Source organism: Falco naumanni, chromosome 1, assembly GCF_017639655.2.
Source record: "Falco naumanni isolate bFalNau1 chromosome 1, bFalNau1.pat, whole genome shotgun sequence".
Classification (NCBI taxonomy): domain Eukaryota; kingdom Metazoa; phylum Chordata; class Aves; order Falconiformes; family Falconidae; genus Falco; species Falco naumanni.
This window is the reverse complement of record NC_054054.1, coordinates 60,246,049-60,264,674: the sequence shown is the minus strand read 5'-3', so window position 1 is coordinate 60,264,674 and position 18,626 is coordinate 60,246,049. Positions and strand designations below refer to the sequence as shown.

The 18,626-nt window shown below is 36.0% G+C and overlaps 1 protein-coding gene across 2 annotated transcripts in view; it reads left to right on the top strand.

The window, feature by feature from the left end:
- SGCZ (sarcoglycan zeta) overlaps window positions 1-18,626 on the top strand; it is a 222,106-nt gene that overhangs the window by 137,925 nt on the left and 65,555 nt on the right. For both annotated transcript variants that reach the window (XM_040582384.1, XM_040582383.1), the window contains exon 3: window positions 7,402-7,489. In XM_040582384.1, the coding sequence (XP_040438318.1) occupies window positions 7,402-7,489 (88 nt within the window). The remainder of the gene's footprint in view (window positions 1-7,401; window positions 7,490-18,626) is intronic.

The window sequence follows — 18,626 nt, the reverse complement described above, 5'->3', positions numbered from 1 at the left end:
GTTTTCTTAAAGCAAAAGTCCAAAGATGTTTATTGTGATTTTCCAATCAGTTTGCTGTTTCTGAGTGTAATTATTAGGGATTAAATTGTGACTCTTAGGTTAGAATGGACGATTGGGCAGAACAAAGAACACTGAAATCTAATGTTAAATTTTATTTTTGGAATCCAGGAATATAGAAAATAAGTGAAGTATCTAATTTAATTGGATCAATACTTGTATTAACTCTTCACATCTTGGAATTGTCCAGGAATAATTTAGACAATAAATTATTCACTTCTCCCTATTTGAAGGACCCTGATCTTGGGGACCTTACTGTCCTAACACCTTGAGAAGATTCTTGGGAATGTTCTTGAGAATATTCTTGGAAATACTGAATATTGGTAAATATTGGCAAATAAGAATATTGAAAATATTCTTGGAAATATTCTGATGAAGAATATTTCATTAAATTGTATTTTAACAGTCCCAAGCCTAGAAGCTTCCAACAGTTTTAACAGAGACTTCAATCTCTTTAAGTACTCAGGAGCTCAGCAACTGCAGGTATTTTGTAGCTTGCTCTTTTCCAAATCTATCCTTATTCCAGTTCTTCATGTTTGTTTAGTGCTAATAATAAAGTTAAAGATATTGAATTTGGCTCGGAGACTCCTAGCTTTACGGGTGTGTGGGTTTTTTAGTCCCTGGAGCTTTTTCTTCCACCTCCATTATTACCTCTCCATTTGCAAGGAAGGTTGCTAAGAAACATGCTGATGATCTGGTTCTGAACGATGGGTTAACAGCTAAGGAATGCTCTCTCCATCTCATTACAGCTTCTTTGCTCTGCTTTGTATGCATCTTGACTGACACTGTGTCCTTCATATTTTCCTTCCAAACTTTTTGCACTTAATTCCTCCAAGGCAGTCTTCATGCTTGTTATCCCTCATTTGCCTGAGCTGCAGTTGTCCATGTAGTAGTAGTATTAGTACAAAACTACTCAGTTGCTCTGACTCCTTTGAGCTGCTGGAATAACTAAAGGGCTGAATATTTTCTGTCTCTATCATGGTGTGGTCAAATAACTCATGCAGTGTTGGTGCTTCTGTCTGGGTCATTGACCAGACACAGCTGATCAGCTTGTTCATTGTCACTCATGATACGCGCCTCTAAAGCAGTAAACTGGTGCTATGCAGCAGTGGGGAAATGTTCCCTGCCTTTCTTAAAGCCTTGCAATGCACAACCACTGTGTGGTTGGAAACGAGGAATGCCATGATGAGTTTCTCAGCAAACTGAAGTCAAATACAGATAATTTTAAAAATTATTTTATGTATTTTTTTAATGCATAAGTACCTTAGAAATAAAATGGTCATTCCAAGTCACTAGTTCATGAAGCCCAGTAAGGAAATGTTCTGCCATAACTATATTAGCTGCCCATGCTGGCGATAGGCTAGAATAATACAGTAGTATATAACCTTACATCCTCTCAGAAACTCTCAACAGAAAGAGCTGGCAGATCTAGAATGCTGCCTAATTATTGCGTTACTTTTTGCATCTATATGACACTGTGTGGAGGTCCAGAAACCTGATGTGGTGTGCTTGCCCAAGCACAGGAATCAAATCATAAGAAAGCTAGTACTTGCACGCTAAGTATATATATTATACGTATGGTATAATATATATGGTATATATATTGCTATTATTACTAAGAAGTGTCAAAGTGGGTAATGTTATCATAATTAACTGTGTTATGACCATAAGTCTGGGATTATATTATATTATACAGTTTACCATTTTACCTAAACTAATGTTGTATTGAGCTAACTGGAGTTAAATTGCTCCACTTTAACTGTTTCTAATTTAAAGAGTGCATTTTGGAAATAATTTTCAAAACTGAGCTAATTAGCTGGGATTGCCTGTTTGAATGTTGTACAAAAGCATTAAATTTGTCCAAAATATGTTAAAATTAATTGAACCATCTGTAAAAAATAAGTTTTTCTATGATTGCTCATGCAGAATATTTTTTAACGAAATAACTTTATAACGCAATCTATCAGTCTTTCATATACTTACAGTAATTTGCTCACCTAATTCTAAAAATAAAAGTTGATACTTATTAGCACTGCACTGTGATCCTTACTTTAAAAAAAAAAAAAACCAAAAAAAAAACCCCAAAGAACACAACAAACCCAAGACAAAACAAAAAACCCCAAACCACAGACACTTTTTTTGCCCCCCAAATTTCCATTGTATTTATAACTGGATTCAGATTCAAGAAAGCTTTTTGAAAATATCTCCTAAATTTATTTGGGTTTTTTTTCCCTTTATGAATCCCAGCTGAAAACCTGTTTCAAATAAGAAGTGACTATAGTAACATCATGTTCATCTGGTTTGCCTTTAATACACTATGGAAATCTTGAGGTTGTAACATTTTGGGACTTATAACAGGAGTTATCTTATACAGTAAGTATCACGAGCATCAGCTAGTTCTTGAGGTCCTCATGTCTGTCAGGGAGCAGCGAGGGCTGACTGCTTCCTAAGGGATGGGGGGAGCCAAGCAGGACAACCCTGCCAGGGGGGTTTCAAATGGAGCTGGACTGAAATGGCCCCACCCCAGAGGTGGGGAAGGCCCTGGGAAAGCTGGTCAGGGCCGGCAAAGGTTGGTGGTGCCCTCATGGCCCTGAGAGAATTCCTGTACCATATTTTACTTGTTAGAGCTTATTGCTGTTATTAAAAGCTCTGTGTAACTTTAAGAATGTTCTTACTATGTTGCTTTTCGTTATCTACAGTATAGTTTTTGATTTGGCATCAAAAATAATTTCTGAAGACCACATTTACATGGCAATGCAGAAATAGAAAGTTCAAGTGTTCTGTGAATGAGAAGGTATATGTATAGCCTACTATCATTCATAGCAATTATATGTTTTTTTAAAGAAATTATTAATGAATTAGTAACATCAAAGTGATTTCTATGTCAGTGTCATGCATCTGATATAAAGAATTATACGTCAGTACAGAATTTAAATCAGGAGAAATTGTATTTGAAGTGAAAAGTTCTTACTCTTATACATGTGATTCATTAAGTATGGGGGAAAACCAGAGAAAGTTGTGTTCCCCAAATAAAATCTTTTGCCACAGATGTATTCTTTTAAAAGTTTTAACTTAAAAAAAAAGACCTTTGCAAGACATGAAATTCAGCATTTTATTTTTCACAGCTGAAAAGTGTTCCCTATTAAGATGAGTTCAGAAATAATTTCCAGAAAAAATGAATCACACTTAATCTCATTATTTGAACTTCTTTGTTCTTTTGGGTGTGTTTTTTTTGTTGTTGTTGTTGGTTTTTTTTTAATGCGTTTGCAAAGCAAGCTTTTCATTGTCCTCTAAATGGACCAGTATAGCTGAAAGCAAGCAGCTTCCCACTAAGGAACTGGCTGCCCATGAAAAATACTTACAAAATAATCACATGAACAGTATGACTTGTTCCACTTAAAGGTTTTTCACTGACTTTGCGTTACGTGTGAAAGTATTCCTGTGATACTTAACAAATACAAGTAATCTCAGAGCAAATTTATATAGCATGTTAACTGCTATGCTTAATTCATCACACATTCTTGCAGTTCAGCTTAGAATTATAAGGAGTGGGAAAGAAGCCATGACTGCACATATTCTATGCAAAATCAAGAAACAGGGGAGCAAGGTCTGAATTTCCCTGAGAGAAAGGTGGAGCAAAAAGGTCAGCTCTCCACTTAGAATTGTTTTGTATGTGCTTTTTATGGAGGAATATTTCACAATATAGATTTCAGACTGTAGTACTGGGTTTTAGGCACTACTTTCCTCCAAGACCAAACGATACTGGTAATCCAGAAGTGGTCCAAGTTTCCTGTATCTCAGGAAACTCCCTGTTCAAGTACTGTCAAGTACTGCAAATTCAGGCGGCAAGAACAGCTTCTGCACTGAGGGAGCAGGGGCTGCAAGTATGGCATGGCCTTTTCCAGGGGTAGAAAGTTTGGGATGAGCAAGAGAGATCTGCCTTTAATTTCTTTTTCTCAAGCACTCAAATTAACTCAGTGTCAAGAAATAACATCAGGTGATGAAGAACAACTTAAAGGATGTTCCTTAGAGTTGCTAATGATAACTTTTACACTGCTTGTAAGTAATTATATAATAAATATGGAGCATACCTATTCCTGGTATTCATAACATTGAGCCACAGAAATACATGGAACTTATTTTATAGCACTGCATTATTTTATTATGTGTAAGGGAAAAATAGTGCTAAGGGAAAATGTTCTTTGTCTTCACCTCTAAATGGAAAATCTGATATACAGCTGTATAATGTCAGCAACAAAAGTAATAGATCTTTGTCCCCTTTTTATGTGTGGACATTTGTCAGGTATAATAACTTAAAGCCTTTTTCATTAAGTAAATATACAAAAATTATTTACTAATATACCAGTCTGCTTTTTTCTATATTTTATCAGCTGTCAGGTGACATTAGCCTAGAAAATTATATCAAGATAGTAACTATGACTGTTCCTCTGCTTGCCTGACTTCAGAACAAATCTTTTATACTTCCAAATACTTCCACGGTATTCAGAGAGCTTAATCATCCTTTCCCCCCCAGCCCCTTCTCCTTGATTCATCAAAAGATTTTTCTTTTAATTTCCAATTTCCAGGAAAACAGTGAGATGACATAATCCACAAAACATTTTACATTCAGATGTCAGAAGGGAGATAGAAGTATCAAGTTTATTAAATTGCAAGCTGAATTTCACATCAAAAAAAGTAGATCTGGTGATCCAGACAGAAAATTACCAACTTTTTATGATGTAGATAGATTTGTTAATCATATGAATAACACTCATCTCACTTGATACTCATCTTACAGATCTATAATTCCACCGATTTCAGTGTTCTCAGAGTTGTTAGCTCCTCTGAGTAGACTACCTTTCAGTACCTTGAACCTCTGTCTTTAGGCACTTTCTGTGGACAACAGAGGTGCAGGTAAACAGTGTAGATAAAATGCTGGACTGCTTAGTTTGATCGGAGTTTTGCCACTGACCTTTCTTTGGTCCCGAATTTAAGCTTGCAGCTCTATATTTGACATTCAGGAAGTAAGGAATATAGATTTAAGTTCTTAACTTCATTCTTCTTTTGAATAAGACAAGGAAGAGAGAAGAAACAAGTCTTGGTTCACCTAATCTTTCATTATCCTCTACTTGAGAATTTGGTACTGAAGGTCTTAATTCACAATTAGAGCCTGAGCACAAGAAACCTGAGAGGCAGATGTTAGCCTGTGAATCTCATTAAATATTTTCCTAAGATGAAAGGAAAGAAATTTCAGATCAAGCTATGAACAGTGTTAGGAAGTATAACTTGCCAAACCTTTGGATATGCAGCAAAAATTAGGTATGGCAGTATCCTTCCTTGCTAAGAGTGAGTTTATTCTAATTGAGAAGACTTTTCTCCAAATATTGTCTAAGCAAAAGTGAAAAGAGCTCCTTAAATACACACTTTGGCCATGCAGCTGTCTATCAGGACAACCTCCTTTCCCAGAGCAGCAGTTGCCTGGACTAATGATCTTCAAAGGACCATAAGGGAAGTGGAAATCAAATCAAGTGTTGAGAAAAAGGTCCTTAGCAGCTGCTTTTGTTGCCAGAAGCTCCCTTGATTGCATCACATGTTTAACTTACACCAGTCACATTGAACACAATGTCTCACTGATAATTACAGCTTTTTATCTAGAAAGCTGATGGACAAGCCAAATAGTGACTTTCATCTGCAGGATTCCATGATGCAGAGATAATTGGCATGATGTTAGAGAGGTCATTGCATGGTCCAGTGAGAGATGAAACACACCTGAACTCTTAGAAATTAGTTTAGAACAATTTCAGACTTCCTAGGGAACTGAGCATCATTTACAGATAATAATCACAGCAAAAACAACTGAGAAGAGTGGGGGTTTTTTCAGAGGAAACTCCTGGATTCAAAGGAAAAGATTGCAAGGTATAGTGCAAATTTAACACTTCATTCAGGTAAAAATAAATTTTCATATATGGCTCCTTAACTCCTTTCTTCCTCTTCTTAAAACAGTTTCAAGAACAGGAAGAACTAATATATTGACACACACATACACATACAATAAAGTCTATATAAACTATATGCTTAATTCAGGATTGACCAATAATGAATGCCCAAGGAAGAATATAAGAATAAAACCCAAGGAAGAATATAAGAATAAAATTATTATATAATAATAATAGCTTTCCTTAGTTATTCCTACCTAAGGCGCTTCCCGAGCTGTTTCTGTAAGGTGTCTTACCAGTGTTGGATAAACTTATCTAAGCATAGATACCTGCTAGCAAACTGCCAGAAGCATTAATGTACCCATGGTCTCACTGCAAGCTTCAGGGGAAGAACAGCATGCTATCAGGTGATTCCAGGAAGGAAAGTGCCTCTCTGCAGCAGCCGCCAGCATCCTAATTTTCCCTTCTCTCTCACGTTAACCCCCTACCCCAATAAAAGCATGATCAGTAAGATTTTTTTTTTTTTTTTTTTTTTTTTGGCTGAGTTTCTCATGGCTCTCTGCTGAAGCTTTCATCCTTTCTCAATCATCTGTCCTTCCCCTGGAGGAGTGGATATGGCTCCTCATTCTTCAAGAAGCAAAGTTCAATTCTGTCTTCGTTTGTGAGGTTCCTTAAGCTGGCTTCAGACATGAGATATTCTGTATGTATACATTCCTCAAAAGCCTTAACTTACCAGGATGCTGAGAGCAATGCCATGCTGCAAACTGACTCAGAAAATCTTAAGACCATAATTAACATCACACAGTATTTGTCATCTTGCTAAATGAGCTTGATCACCAATAAGTATGTGTCAGGTGTCCTTGGTGGTGGGTCAGGGTTGTCTGTTATATGACCTCACCTTCCAGTACTCTTTTTCTTTGCTTTCTGAGAATAATTATACCTTTTACCTTCAAAGGTATGCATGCCTCTGTTTCTAAGGTTTTTTAGGAAATGCAATCAGAATACTACAGGGTTTGTAGATTAATAGAATAATGTAGTATAGCATTGGTTAGGTAGTTAAGAAGGTATGTGTTAGCAATATGTGGAAAAAGGCTGATAAAACAGGTTTGCATTAAGGCTTTCTGAATTTGTAAGTTTTTACTGTCCTCAGGAACTAAAACCCAGTTTATATAAATGAAGTTAAACTCTGTTTTCTAAAGCAGGGATTTTAAGCACAAAGGTTTTAATCGTAAGTATTCTTGTTATTCTTTTATACAAAAACTTGACTTGTAAAATATATTTATGAAATTATTAAGACAACTGCTATATTAGATACAACTCCCCTTTCAGCATGCATGTTATATTTAGTTCTAACTTAATTTTACCTCAATTTTTTGTTCTCTCATTTATTGTTTTACACGTTTCCCAGGATAGCCCGCTGGTCTTACAGTCTGACAGAAATGTAACAGTGAACGCAAGAAATCACATGGGACAGTTAACTGGACAACTGACAGTAGGTAAGTGTTATTTATTGATTGTTATGTATATCAGTTTAGCTTTATGAATAGGTTTCATTACTTAACATAAACACTAAAGTGTTGCTGAATATTCAGAAAAAAAACATCACAATACTCCAACAAAAACTAATGCATACAATGGATAAGAACATAATTCAGCATTAGCTGAAGGCAGAGAAAGTAGAAATGTCTCAGAATAGTTAAAACAGATTAATGAAAAATTAATATTTTTGAGAGAGCTGTAATAAATTAAAAAAAAAAACACACCGAACCTCAGCAAAACAAGTTTCAACAACAATTTCAGTGGGGAAAATAACTCTTTTTTTCTTACAAGTTCTGTCAGTCTTTCATTACTTCAGTAGAAATTGGTTTGTCCCCATTATTCTTGAGATGTATTTGTATCAGCATACGTTCAAAACAACTTGAATAACAGAATGTGAAAAAAAATTGGAACAAAACAAAAATCCAAATACTTTCCTGGTCACTACAAAATTATAATGGAAAATGATCATACTGCCAGTCATTCATTAAAATTGTCTGATGTTTTGCAAAGTATAAAATATAGCAGATAAAAGTTCTAAATGAAATGGGAATAAAAAAATCCTCTACTTACCTGTTCTACTTTTCATCTATTTTTCCGTGCTTATATTAAGTTTACCATGCTATACTGCACTCCTGGTGCAAATCATACTTACTGTGTTAGTAAATATGAAGTAATATTTTTAATATTTTCAGTATTAGAATAGTATTGAATATATTAATTGCTTTTTAAGAATGTTGGCAAACAAATCAGTACAAAATAATGTTCTAGATCTGTTAGAAAACAATATATATTGACTGGGAATGGGATGAAAAATATGGAAACATATATGTGTAAGATACTAATGAGTATATAAATTTGAGAAGACATGCCTTAGACTCCACGTTGTTTCGGTTTTTTTCACTTCTGGATTAAGCTGTGTTTTATATACTCTTTTTCCTCGTGTGCCGAGGTTGTGCTCACAAAGAGTTTTAAATTAAACCTCATTTGTAATTTACACTGAGCTTTCATACTGGCTAGAGACAGTAGCTTCAAGTTGCAAAAAATATTTGGCAAGTGCATATAGAGTGACACGCCATCTGCACCGATTTCCCTGAATGACCACATCAAATGAGTGTGCAAAGGTAACCAGGCTTGCTAGCAGATACAGATGAGGAAAATTAAGCTAACACCTGTTCTAGCCTTATTGTACTTGCCCAGTGCATTTGTGGAACGCAGTTCTGTTTCATCTAGAAGCTCTATTATTAAAACCTTCCACTTCATATGGTAATAGCTGAAACGTGAGCTGTCCGTGGCAAACATTCACATTGGTTGAAACAGATATGATATTTTGATTGCTGACATCATTCCTGCTAAGTGAATCCGGCCCTGAAAATGCATGTGACTATATTGAGACTAACCTACTTAAAGGCATTATGATATAGGTTAATATTCTAAAAACATAAAGGCCTGAAGAAAACATGTGTTTTTATGTTACCATCATTACAGTGAACACCTGTAAGCTTCTTCCTGTGCAGCTGCTGTAGGGTGTCTGGAGAGTGGAAGTTTGCTAACTACAATGTTGTATTTACATTATTTCTTATTCTTTATCTTCCTGTTCTTTTTCATAATGGCTATATGACCTTTAATCTCTCTTATATTAATATAAAAATCTGCTTTATTTTTTATAAATGCCTCATACAGTATTGAATGCATTTTAAAATATTCATTATTTTCTTATTTATTATTTAATATTTCTTAGTCCAGGCACTTATAACTATCAGTACAATCAGTAAAAGGTGGAATATTCTACTATTGGAAATCAAAGTAATTAACAGGCACCTAAAATTTAAAATATGTAATTCCCTTCCCTTCTCAAAATGTTTGCTGTGTAAGGGAGAGTACAGAGTTTTTTGGTTGGGTTTTTTTTGGGGTTTTTTTGGCTTAAGTAATAGCATGGAAACACCTGCTGAGAGAAAGGGAGGGTAATTTCCTGTACCAGTTTGTCCATGTCAGAAAATATTATTTCTTATTAGCTGTAAATATGCTCTGGAAAGTCCCTGCCTCCTTCAGAAATGCTTTTTGTCCCTTCACGATGTTGCATGCTGAAGCAGCTCTTTGTGTGGTTACTCAGTCCAAGGGATGAAAATAAACAGTGGACTGAGCAGTGAGGATAAATAATTCTAAACTACAAAAAAGTCAATTAGTATGCCTTGGGGAAAAAAATATCTAGTTAACAACTTTGAAATATTCTTCTCTGTTAGCTTCTTTAAAAAGTTGAATAATCATAATTACAAAAAAATAGTACAATTGTATATGCATGGCAGAAGCTTTCTGAAAAGAAGGAAGGGTGCCCATGCGTTCAGGTGGATGATAATGCACTTCCTATACACATGATATCATTGACACTTTATCTGTATTTCAGAGGGCATAAGTGATGTTACAAGGTAATAAATAGGCTGGTCCCTCATCTTTGATGTTCAAAGTGCTGGTCGTGTCAAATTTTAGGACAACTAAAAATTCTTTCTGTGGTATTTGGAATTGTGATGTACAAGAATAAAACAACCTTAAGAGCATCTAATTGTGACTGTAACTGGAAGATAAATTAATGTAAAGAAGTGGCAGTGGGGCTGGGAGGAAGAAGCTTATATCATCACCCAGGCAGATGGAAAATCTCCAGTGAAACTCTTCATAACAAGAATTCTGTGAGTACACTATGGAATGCAAAATATTTCTGTAAAGTGCATTAAGACATCTTGGAACACATCCTAATCTAGGAGGAGTGAAGAAAAGGGATGTTAAAATAAAATAAAGATACTTAAAAGTGCTGGATGATTCACTAGTTACTTGTTTAAATGGTATAAAGTCAAGTCATGGCGCCAGGTCTTACAATGCCAAGGGTGCATCCATTTTTACAGTACAATGTATTTATACTGACACTGAAAACTGTATGGAGAGAAAGTCGCAGGTGTAGCAATGTTTTCTGTTGGAACTTATACCAACCGAGCTAGAAAATGTTCATTTTTGCTGTAGTCTATTCATGACATGTGGCCAGGAAACTGCCAGGTTTGTGTATGGATCTCCAAAAGGACTCCACAGTCTTCAGGTTTTGGACAGACATGAAGTATATCTACAGAATAAAGATGTAAAGATGAACATCCATTGATGTTTGTATCTAAGCTGGACAAGGAAAAGTAATAGTGTCTCTCACCTTCCAACTCTTACTTAGCAACACCCTTTACATTATGCATTCTACTGAATTACCCTGACAAAAACTTTTCTCTCTGTTTAGTCAATGTTTGCATAGCTTAAAGCTGTATAGAAAAAAATCTACAGTTTTTTGTGCCAGTCTTAGAAATGCACAATAGCTGATCACCTCAAGCCAGAAGTCTGTTGTCTCCTTGCTGTCTGCACAGATCATATATACCTCTGTCTGGTTTTGAGTGGAGGACATTAGGCTAACAAGTGCTAAAGGGATCAAAATTAAATATGGCTGAAAAGAGACATCTGAAGCCCACACGTCTACTTACCCTAATTTCATCTTCAGATTAGATTATTAGCAACTTTCTCATTTTTTCGTGTGGGTTGTGTGGGGTTTTTTTGTTGTTGTTGTTTGGTAGTGATTTTTCCCCTCTTGCTGAAATAATTGTTTCTAACAGGTATTTCTGCTATTGCTTCACCCTTTTCCATTCATAAAGATCCCTGGAGATGTATAAAATGTGTAAAAATGTGCACTTGATTTTTGCTAAGCTTTGGGCCCTTTAAGACAGAATCATCTTTCATAGAGGTCCAGAGCTGTACAAGTCACAGCTTCAGAGATCTCCAGAACCATGCAAATTAAAGACAATTAAGTGAATACCATTGAAAGTTATATTTCTGCAATTACTTTTTGAAAATATCAGGCAGATATATAATTTTCAATTACAGCTCTGGTAGAGACTGATAACAGTACTAAAAGATGTAGCTATTCAAATAACTTGTCAAACTTGACACTTCCCGTCCATTTACCACATGTGTTATGTGTTTGAGATTATTTTTCTTTAAAATGTGTTTGCTTGCTTGGTGTGTTCCACAAAAGTACATGAGATACTGTGCAGAAACTATTGGACATATAGATACTATGGGTATGTAACCTTGTGGGAGTGGAAATATTGCCTTTCGTTATTCCTATACCACATATGCCTATTGTCTGTGCTATATCTACCAATACCTTACCAGGTAATAATCCTGTTACCCTTCCACTTCAGAGGTGATCAAAGTGATTAGTTACCTAAATGTTGCCTGTGATGTTCACTTTGCAACATCTAGACATCAAAGGAGATCTGAAGCAAGAGATAACATTGGAAGCATTCTTGTTTTTAGAATTACATGTGATAGAACTTGTAATAATGTATGCAAATGTTACTCTAAATCTTTGATGTCTATTGGCAGATATTTACTTATTCAAGATTATTATGAACTTGAACTAAGTATCCATTAAGGCAATGGAAGTAATAACATGCTTAAGTAACAATGGATGAGAAGTGGTTCCATATTTTTTAAACTTGTTTACATATATAGTAGCCTCAAATCTAAGGTCTTTTCTCCTGGGTGTTGCAGGGCAGGAAGAGGGTAGTTTCAGAGCAGTTGTACACATATACCCTTTCCTCGCCATAGGGAAAGGGAATAAAAGGGCTCAACTCCTCTGGTATCTGTATGGTTGTTCTTGTATTGTTGATAGCAGGGTACTGGGGAGAGAAGGGATGATGTTGTCTTTTAGCCCCTCATTAGCCGATTCTAGCATTCAACTGGGCAACTATGGATCAGAATTTACTTGCCAGCAACATGTGAAATAAAGCCTTTCTCCTTTCCCTTACAGGGAGGTTTGCCTCCCTGTAGTCCCAAACTACAGTGAAATTTCAAAAATCTAAAAAATATTAAATGTTCTGCTAAACTTTATTTTCATACTAAAGCAATTGCTCTTGTAACCACTGTGGTGTGGTAGGATTATGAACATTGTTAGGAAGCCATGTTGCAAAACCAAAGTCAGATGAATGAGTTATCCATTTCTCAGTATTCCCTGAATTTGTATTCCTTAACCAAAATACAGACTGAAGAAATTTTTTGGGGTGCTTAAAACCACCACTTTAATGTGTGGAAATCAGAAATGCAAGCAATTCACTCCTAGTATACATAGATGAATTAGTAGTCCAGCTTTTGTGGTGATGTACAAACAGGAATTTTTCATATAGAACTTCAGACTGAATATGGAACAGCTTAAAATCTGATTTCCTAGCATTTTGTCATTGGTCAGTCTTTTCTCATTGTAACAAAGATTTTTAACTTATTTAACTTAATTCAATTCCTCTTCTTTTTCTAATTAGAAATATGAACACAGAATCTGTAATTTCTGTGCTAAATTATGGTTTTGCACCTTAAATGTAACTTTCTGTTGAAAATTACCGTTTCCAAATTTTTTCCTTGTTTTAAGTCAGTTACTTGTTGATTCAGAGAATATTTAGGTAACTTACACAGCAAAATATTATACATTGTGAGTATAAAATTTTTGCAGTATAATGTTTCTAAACAAAGTTTTATAGCCAACTAAACACTCTTTCTAAGTATCATAGGAATATAAACAATTTATCAGAGGGTGAAAATACAGCTCATTTGCTAGTCTGAGGTACAAATCCAGTATCAGATCTTTTGAGCAGAAGTAAATGTGAGAAAACTTGCCCTTTTTTTAGTACAGGTTAGCTACCTTGTACTTAACTGCAGATTAAAAGATCTCTTTCAACTTCAGGAATCACTGCAGAAGGTACCACAGACAAGTGCCTGAGAGGCCATATGGCTTTACATCTCCTCCTGGCAAAGTGCGTGAGACGAGCCAACAGGCAGTCAGAAAGCAAGCCATGTTGATCATAACAGTTGAAATGTCCAGCTGGAATCAGAGTCTCATCCCTTCTCATAATTTATAGTGCAATGTGATGTTGCGTCTCTTTCTGTCTGTCTAGTCCCTGGAAAAGTCTTTTTACAAACCATCTGTGCTATAACAGGTTTTAGAATAGAAGATCACATAAAATATATTCCGATATCCTCTTAATGACTTTGGCTAGACTACAATGAGAATCTTCTCCCATTAGTTAATTGTCTTAAAGTGTGATATTGAGAAAATATGAAGCTCTGAAAAGTGGTCAAAACTTCAGCCTCTTTGCCAGCACTTTGATAGGTCTGCCAAAGTAACCTTTTAAAAATTAACATGTTAATTTATTTGGAATTCATCCATATTTCTACTGCAATTCTCTGTTTAAGTCATCTTCCAATAATAGAAAGCTTCTTGACTTGTTTGTTTTGATTCAGCATCAAGAGGCAGTAACAGTTAAGGGACTAGTAAAAAAACAGTTGCAAATAACTTTTCCAGTTTTTACTTTTCCTTCATTTGTAAATTAATTGCATCATTCTCTGTGTTAATCTGCATAGGTACATTTGACATTCAGGCTCTTGTGACTAACCCTTGTATTAACTGGATTGAAAAATAATACTTCTTCATATATCCATTACATAATCAACTCATAAAACTATTAAATATACTTGGTATCATTAACCGTTTGCAATCTACTTTGTGCTTGGGTATATAAGAGAGAGAGACTTTATCAAGTACTTCAGATTGGTTTTAATCATTTAGGTAAATTTTCAATTTTTAAACAATACCTTTCATATCTTTATGATACTTTTATTATATGTTATGTGCAGACATAACACTACTGTACTGTTTAATATTTGAAATACCCTATGGTATAAAATATATCTTACATCTCCCTTATGAATTGCCATATGAACACCATACTATAAAAATAACGAGTAGTAGGCTATTTCTCTGTCATTTCTTTAGGACCAAGTAGTATTTCTTTCTGGTAGGTATGGCAATTATTTAACCTGAAACCTCTTTGCTGAAATACAAGAGTGTATCGTGTCAGTTGAAATGTCAAGAAGTAAAATTTCCCCCATGAATAAACACAAGCAGTAGTAGGACTGTACAGTTTCTGTGCAATTCTTTGCAATTTCTGCATGGTTATTTCAGGAGTGAGAGTACTCGTGCATTTTGATTCATTGTGCGTAGCAAAGAGAATCCATGATGTGGGTATAAGATTTCTTGCTTTAAGTGTTATCCTCCTCACTAAATCGTTATACATAATCTTCTTTGAATCTTTTGTTGAATTACTAAACACTACATCAGTACTTCCAGAGCCAGGGTTTTCAAACTTCTTCCTCTTATTTCTGCATCCAGTATATTTTTTTCTTCCTTTTGCCTTCTTCAGACTCTGAAAGTTTTCATCATTTGAGTCTTGATCCATCTTTTCTTCTTTTCTTTTTCTTTCCCTGGGTCTGAGCTCAGGAGGACTATTTCTACCTCGGATACAAAGTACAGCCCTTAACAGTTAATACCTGAAGTTGGTCTGAAGTTGTATTGATCTAATGTGGAGAGCACCCTCTGCTGTTTGCAGTTGATGGACAAAAAAAAAAAAATATATTTTGTACTTTTATAACTAGCCTGATACTTCTCTCTATAACATTTGTAGCATGAACAAAATACATGCAGGTTATTTTCTCTCTAAGTTTACTCGTCATCTAGGTTTGGAAGGAATTCTGAGGTCCAGTACCTGGTTTTCAATGTGTTTTTCTTTCCATAATCAAGAGCTGGTTTCAAAAGGACAAGCACATGGAGGAAAAGATGGCTTTTCAAAGTCACACTATGCATTCTTAACTTTGGACTTTAGAATTCTTTAAGGCATACGCAGCTACTGGGTAGTGTGCTTTCTTTTTTCTTCTACAGCTGCTCAATTTATTCACTCTAAATATTTTTTGTTGAGCTGCTGTTATGAAATTAGATATTTTTTCTTTTCCATGTGGAAAAGGTATCAAGCTGTGTCAGAGGAAGTTCAAACTGGACTTTAGGAAAAGGTTCTTCACCGAGAGAGTGGTCAGTCACTGGAACATGGTTCCGCATGGAAGTGGTCACAGCACCAAGCCTGTAAGACTTCAAGGAGCATTTGGATGATGCTCTCACACACATGGTTCAGTTTTAGGTAGTCCTGCAAGGAGCAGGGAGTCAGACTTGATGATCCTTACGGGTCCCTTCCAACTTGAGATATTCCACAATTCTTTTGAAGGGGTACAGATTAAATCCATGGAGAGGAGGAAGAGAGACAAGTAGCAGGTCTTGCTCAGGCAGCCTGATGGAAGCCAGGCTTCAAGGCTTCACTTCTGCTGAACAGCTGGTGCTGGCAGGAATGGTGGGCACACAGAGGACTGGCCACATTCTGGCTTCCCACAGGATAACCTTCAGGAAAACAGCAGTCACAGGCTTCTTAAGAGGGCAATAATTAATGTTCTGTACCCACTGCCACTTTAGAGATGATGGGAAAAGGATGAAAGGGAACACTAAATCAGTGTTTTCCAGGCTGTGATTACGGAGGGGAAGCAAAAGTGCATCAGTGACCCTGTGCAGACAGGTGTCTAATACGCTAGGTATGAGCCTCAGCTCGGTGCCTGGGTGTTTCATCTCAATGCCAACTCTGACTCTAGAGCATCTGTAGTAGGACTGGACATACACTGAAGGAAATTTCAATTATCAATGGCTGTTCTGCCAGTGACACGGCAGTTCTCCACTACTTTTCTGCTTTACAAGCTTTTTATTACCTCATTTTACTTTAACTGTTTCTAGAAAACTGGCACTGAAAACTAGGGAAAAGGATATTCTGTTTCAATTCTCAAATATTTTATCCTCAATATTAATTTTTTTTTTCTTCCCCGTACCATACCAGAGGACATGCAACTACAAGCAGTGGTTTGATTTCATTCTATAAGTAGGGTCTGAGTGGGAAGAGGTCATTAGTGGTGTGCATGGTGGTACAGAAGTCTTAGTGTTTAAACGTTAATCCCTTGCCATCTGTCCTGGTGTTGTTACTCACATGTTGTCGGCCAATACAGTCAGCATTACTGTTACCCAAATGTTCAGAGCAGGGAAGCTATTCCCTTTTGTAGGAGAGAGATCCCAAAACTCAAAGAAATGGATATTTTTTGGAGGTATTTAAGCAGGTTTTGGGGGATAGAGTATATCTTTAAAAGATGCTTCTAATTCTTTGTCTATAGCTTTATCAACGGCTAGTACTTCATTTAACTGCAAAAACAGGTGCATTGTGACATTCACAAGGCTGCTGCTGGGTGCTAAGCATTATTAAATTACCTACAGCATCTGGACCTTTAGCAAGTCCCTGACAGGACATTAAGATTTTATTTTTACCCCCTTTTTTTTCCCTAATGTTCAGACAGCTCATTAATATTGAGCTTAGGTGTGGCTTAGGTGAAAGACAAAATAAGGACAAATAAGTAAGAACCCATTTTTAAACTTAATTAAATACAAAACATGGGGGGTGAGGGTGTGGGGGGAGGGGAAGAGAGACCGAGAAAGAGCAGTGAGGTCTTTCTGATGTTTTCCTTCAGAGCTATAGAGAACACTTGGAAGAAGAAACTCAACAGCATGCTGCTGCTGAAGATATTAAAGCGACAGCAAAGAGATCTATCAAAATTATCGGTGGGAAGTAATTTGATTGTAGACTTAGATTATTTATTCAGCTAAGTTAACTTTAACAAGTCTGAGTTCTTTCTGTTATCTTACTAAGCCAGCTATGGGAAATTAGTCTGTTTCTATATGTGGAAGATTTTTGCAAGTGGATAGTCAAGCTTGGAAACATTTATCTGTTTGTCCATAAAAATGATTTCTCTACACAAGGTAATGAACTTCCTGGATCACTAGTTCTATCTATTAGGTAGTATCTATTAGATTAGTATCAAAAAAGAAATAAAACCTCTTCTGTTTTCATAGAATCATAGAATGGTTTGGATTGGAAGGGACCTCAAGGATCATCTAGTTCCAACCCCCCTGCCTTGGGCAGGGTCACCTTCCACTTGACCAGGCTGCACAAAGCCCCATCCAGCCTGGCCTTGAATGCTGCCAGGGATGGGGCATCCACAGCTTCTCTAGGCAACCTGTTCCAGTGCCTCACCAGCCTCGCAGTAAAGAATTTCTTCCTAATATCTAATCTAAATCTACCCTCTTTTAGTTTAAAACCATTACCCCTTGTCATATCACTACATGCCCTTGTAAAAAAAGTTGCTTTCCAGCTTTTCTGTAGACCAACTTGAGGTACTGGAAGGCCACTAGAAGGTCTCCCTGGAGCCTTCTCTTCTCCAGGCTGAAAAACCCCGGTTCTCAGCCTGTCTTCACAGGAGAGCGGCTCCAGCCCTCTGATCATGCTCATGGCCCTCCTCTGGACTCATTCCAACAGGTCCATGCCCTTCTTATGTTGGGGGCTCCAGAGCTGAATGCAGTATTTTCTAGAATTTCCTCTCACATGTCTTTAGATTAGAGAAATTGCATCTCACTGTTATGTTAGAATTACTATGTGGTTTTAAAAGCACTGATGTTGAAGTTTACTTTCTATTTATTGCACTGATTTGCCTGAGTCCTATAAAAATATGCAGTTCCCAAACCAGCTTCAATGTATAACACTGAAAGTCAAATAACATATTGGAAAATACCAGTTAATATCCATAACTGGAACATAGCTGGTTTGTTGTGGTTATTTATCAAGATAATTATGTTTATTTGCCTTTTAATTATTTTGCCTTCATTCAGAAGAGTATGGAGTTTCAAATTCCACTTTATGCCAATACTAGAGATTTTTAATTGTGCTATTTGTAGATGGGCAGAGCTGTCTTGAAATAATGTCTCAGGCATGTACAAGACATTTAAATTAATATGGATTTTTATAATTTCTATAAGACATAAATATATCTTTGAAAATACCTTCTTCTTCCTTAGGTTATTCCTAGGGTGATAAATATTGCAGTTGCAGCTGAATTATGAACAGATGGCACTGAATTAATGATTAGCTGAATATTTTAAAATTTGAGCTAGGTTTCTTCCTGTGAAGAAAAGCATTCCATAAATCTGAAATTAATTAGTCACTGGGAATAGTTATCACTCACTGAATCACTATCATCAGTTATAGATCAAAGTAATACGGAGTGAGCATTTTTTCCAAATAAAAATTAAAGACTTCATTGCCTTTAAAA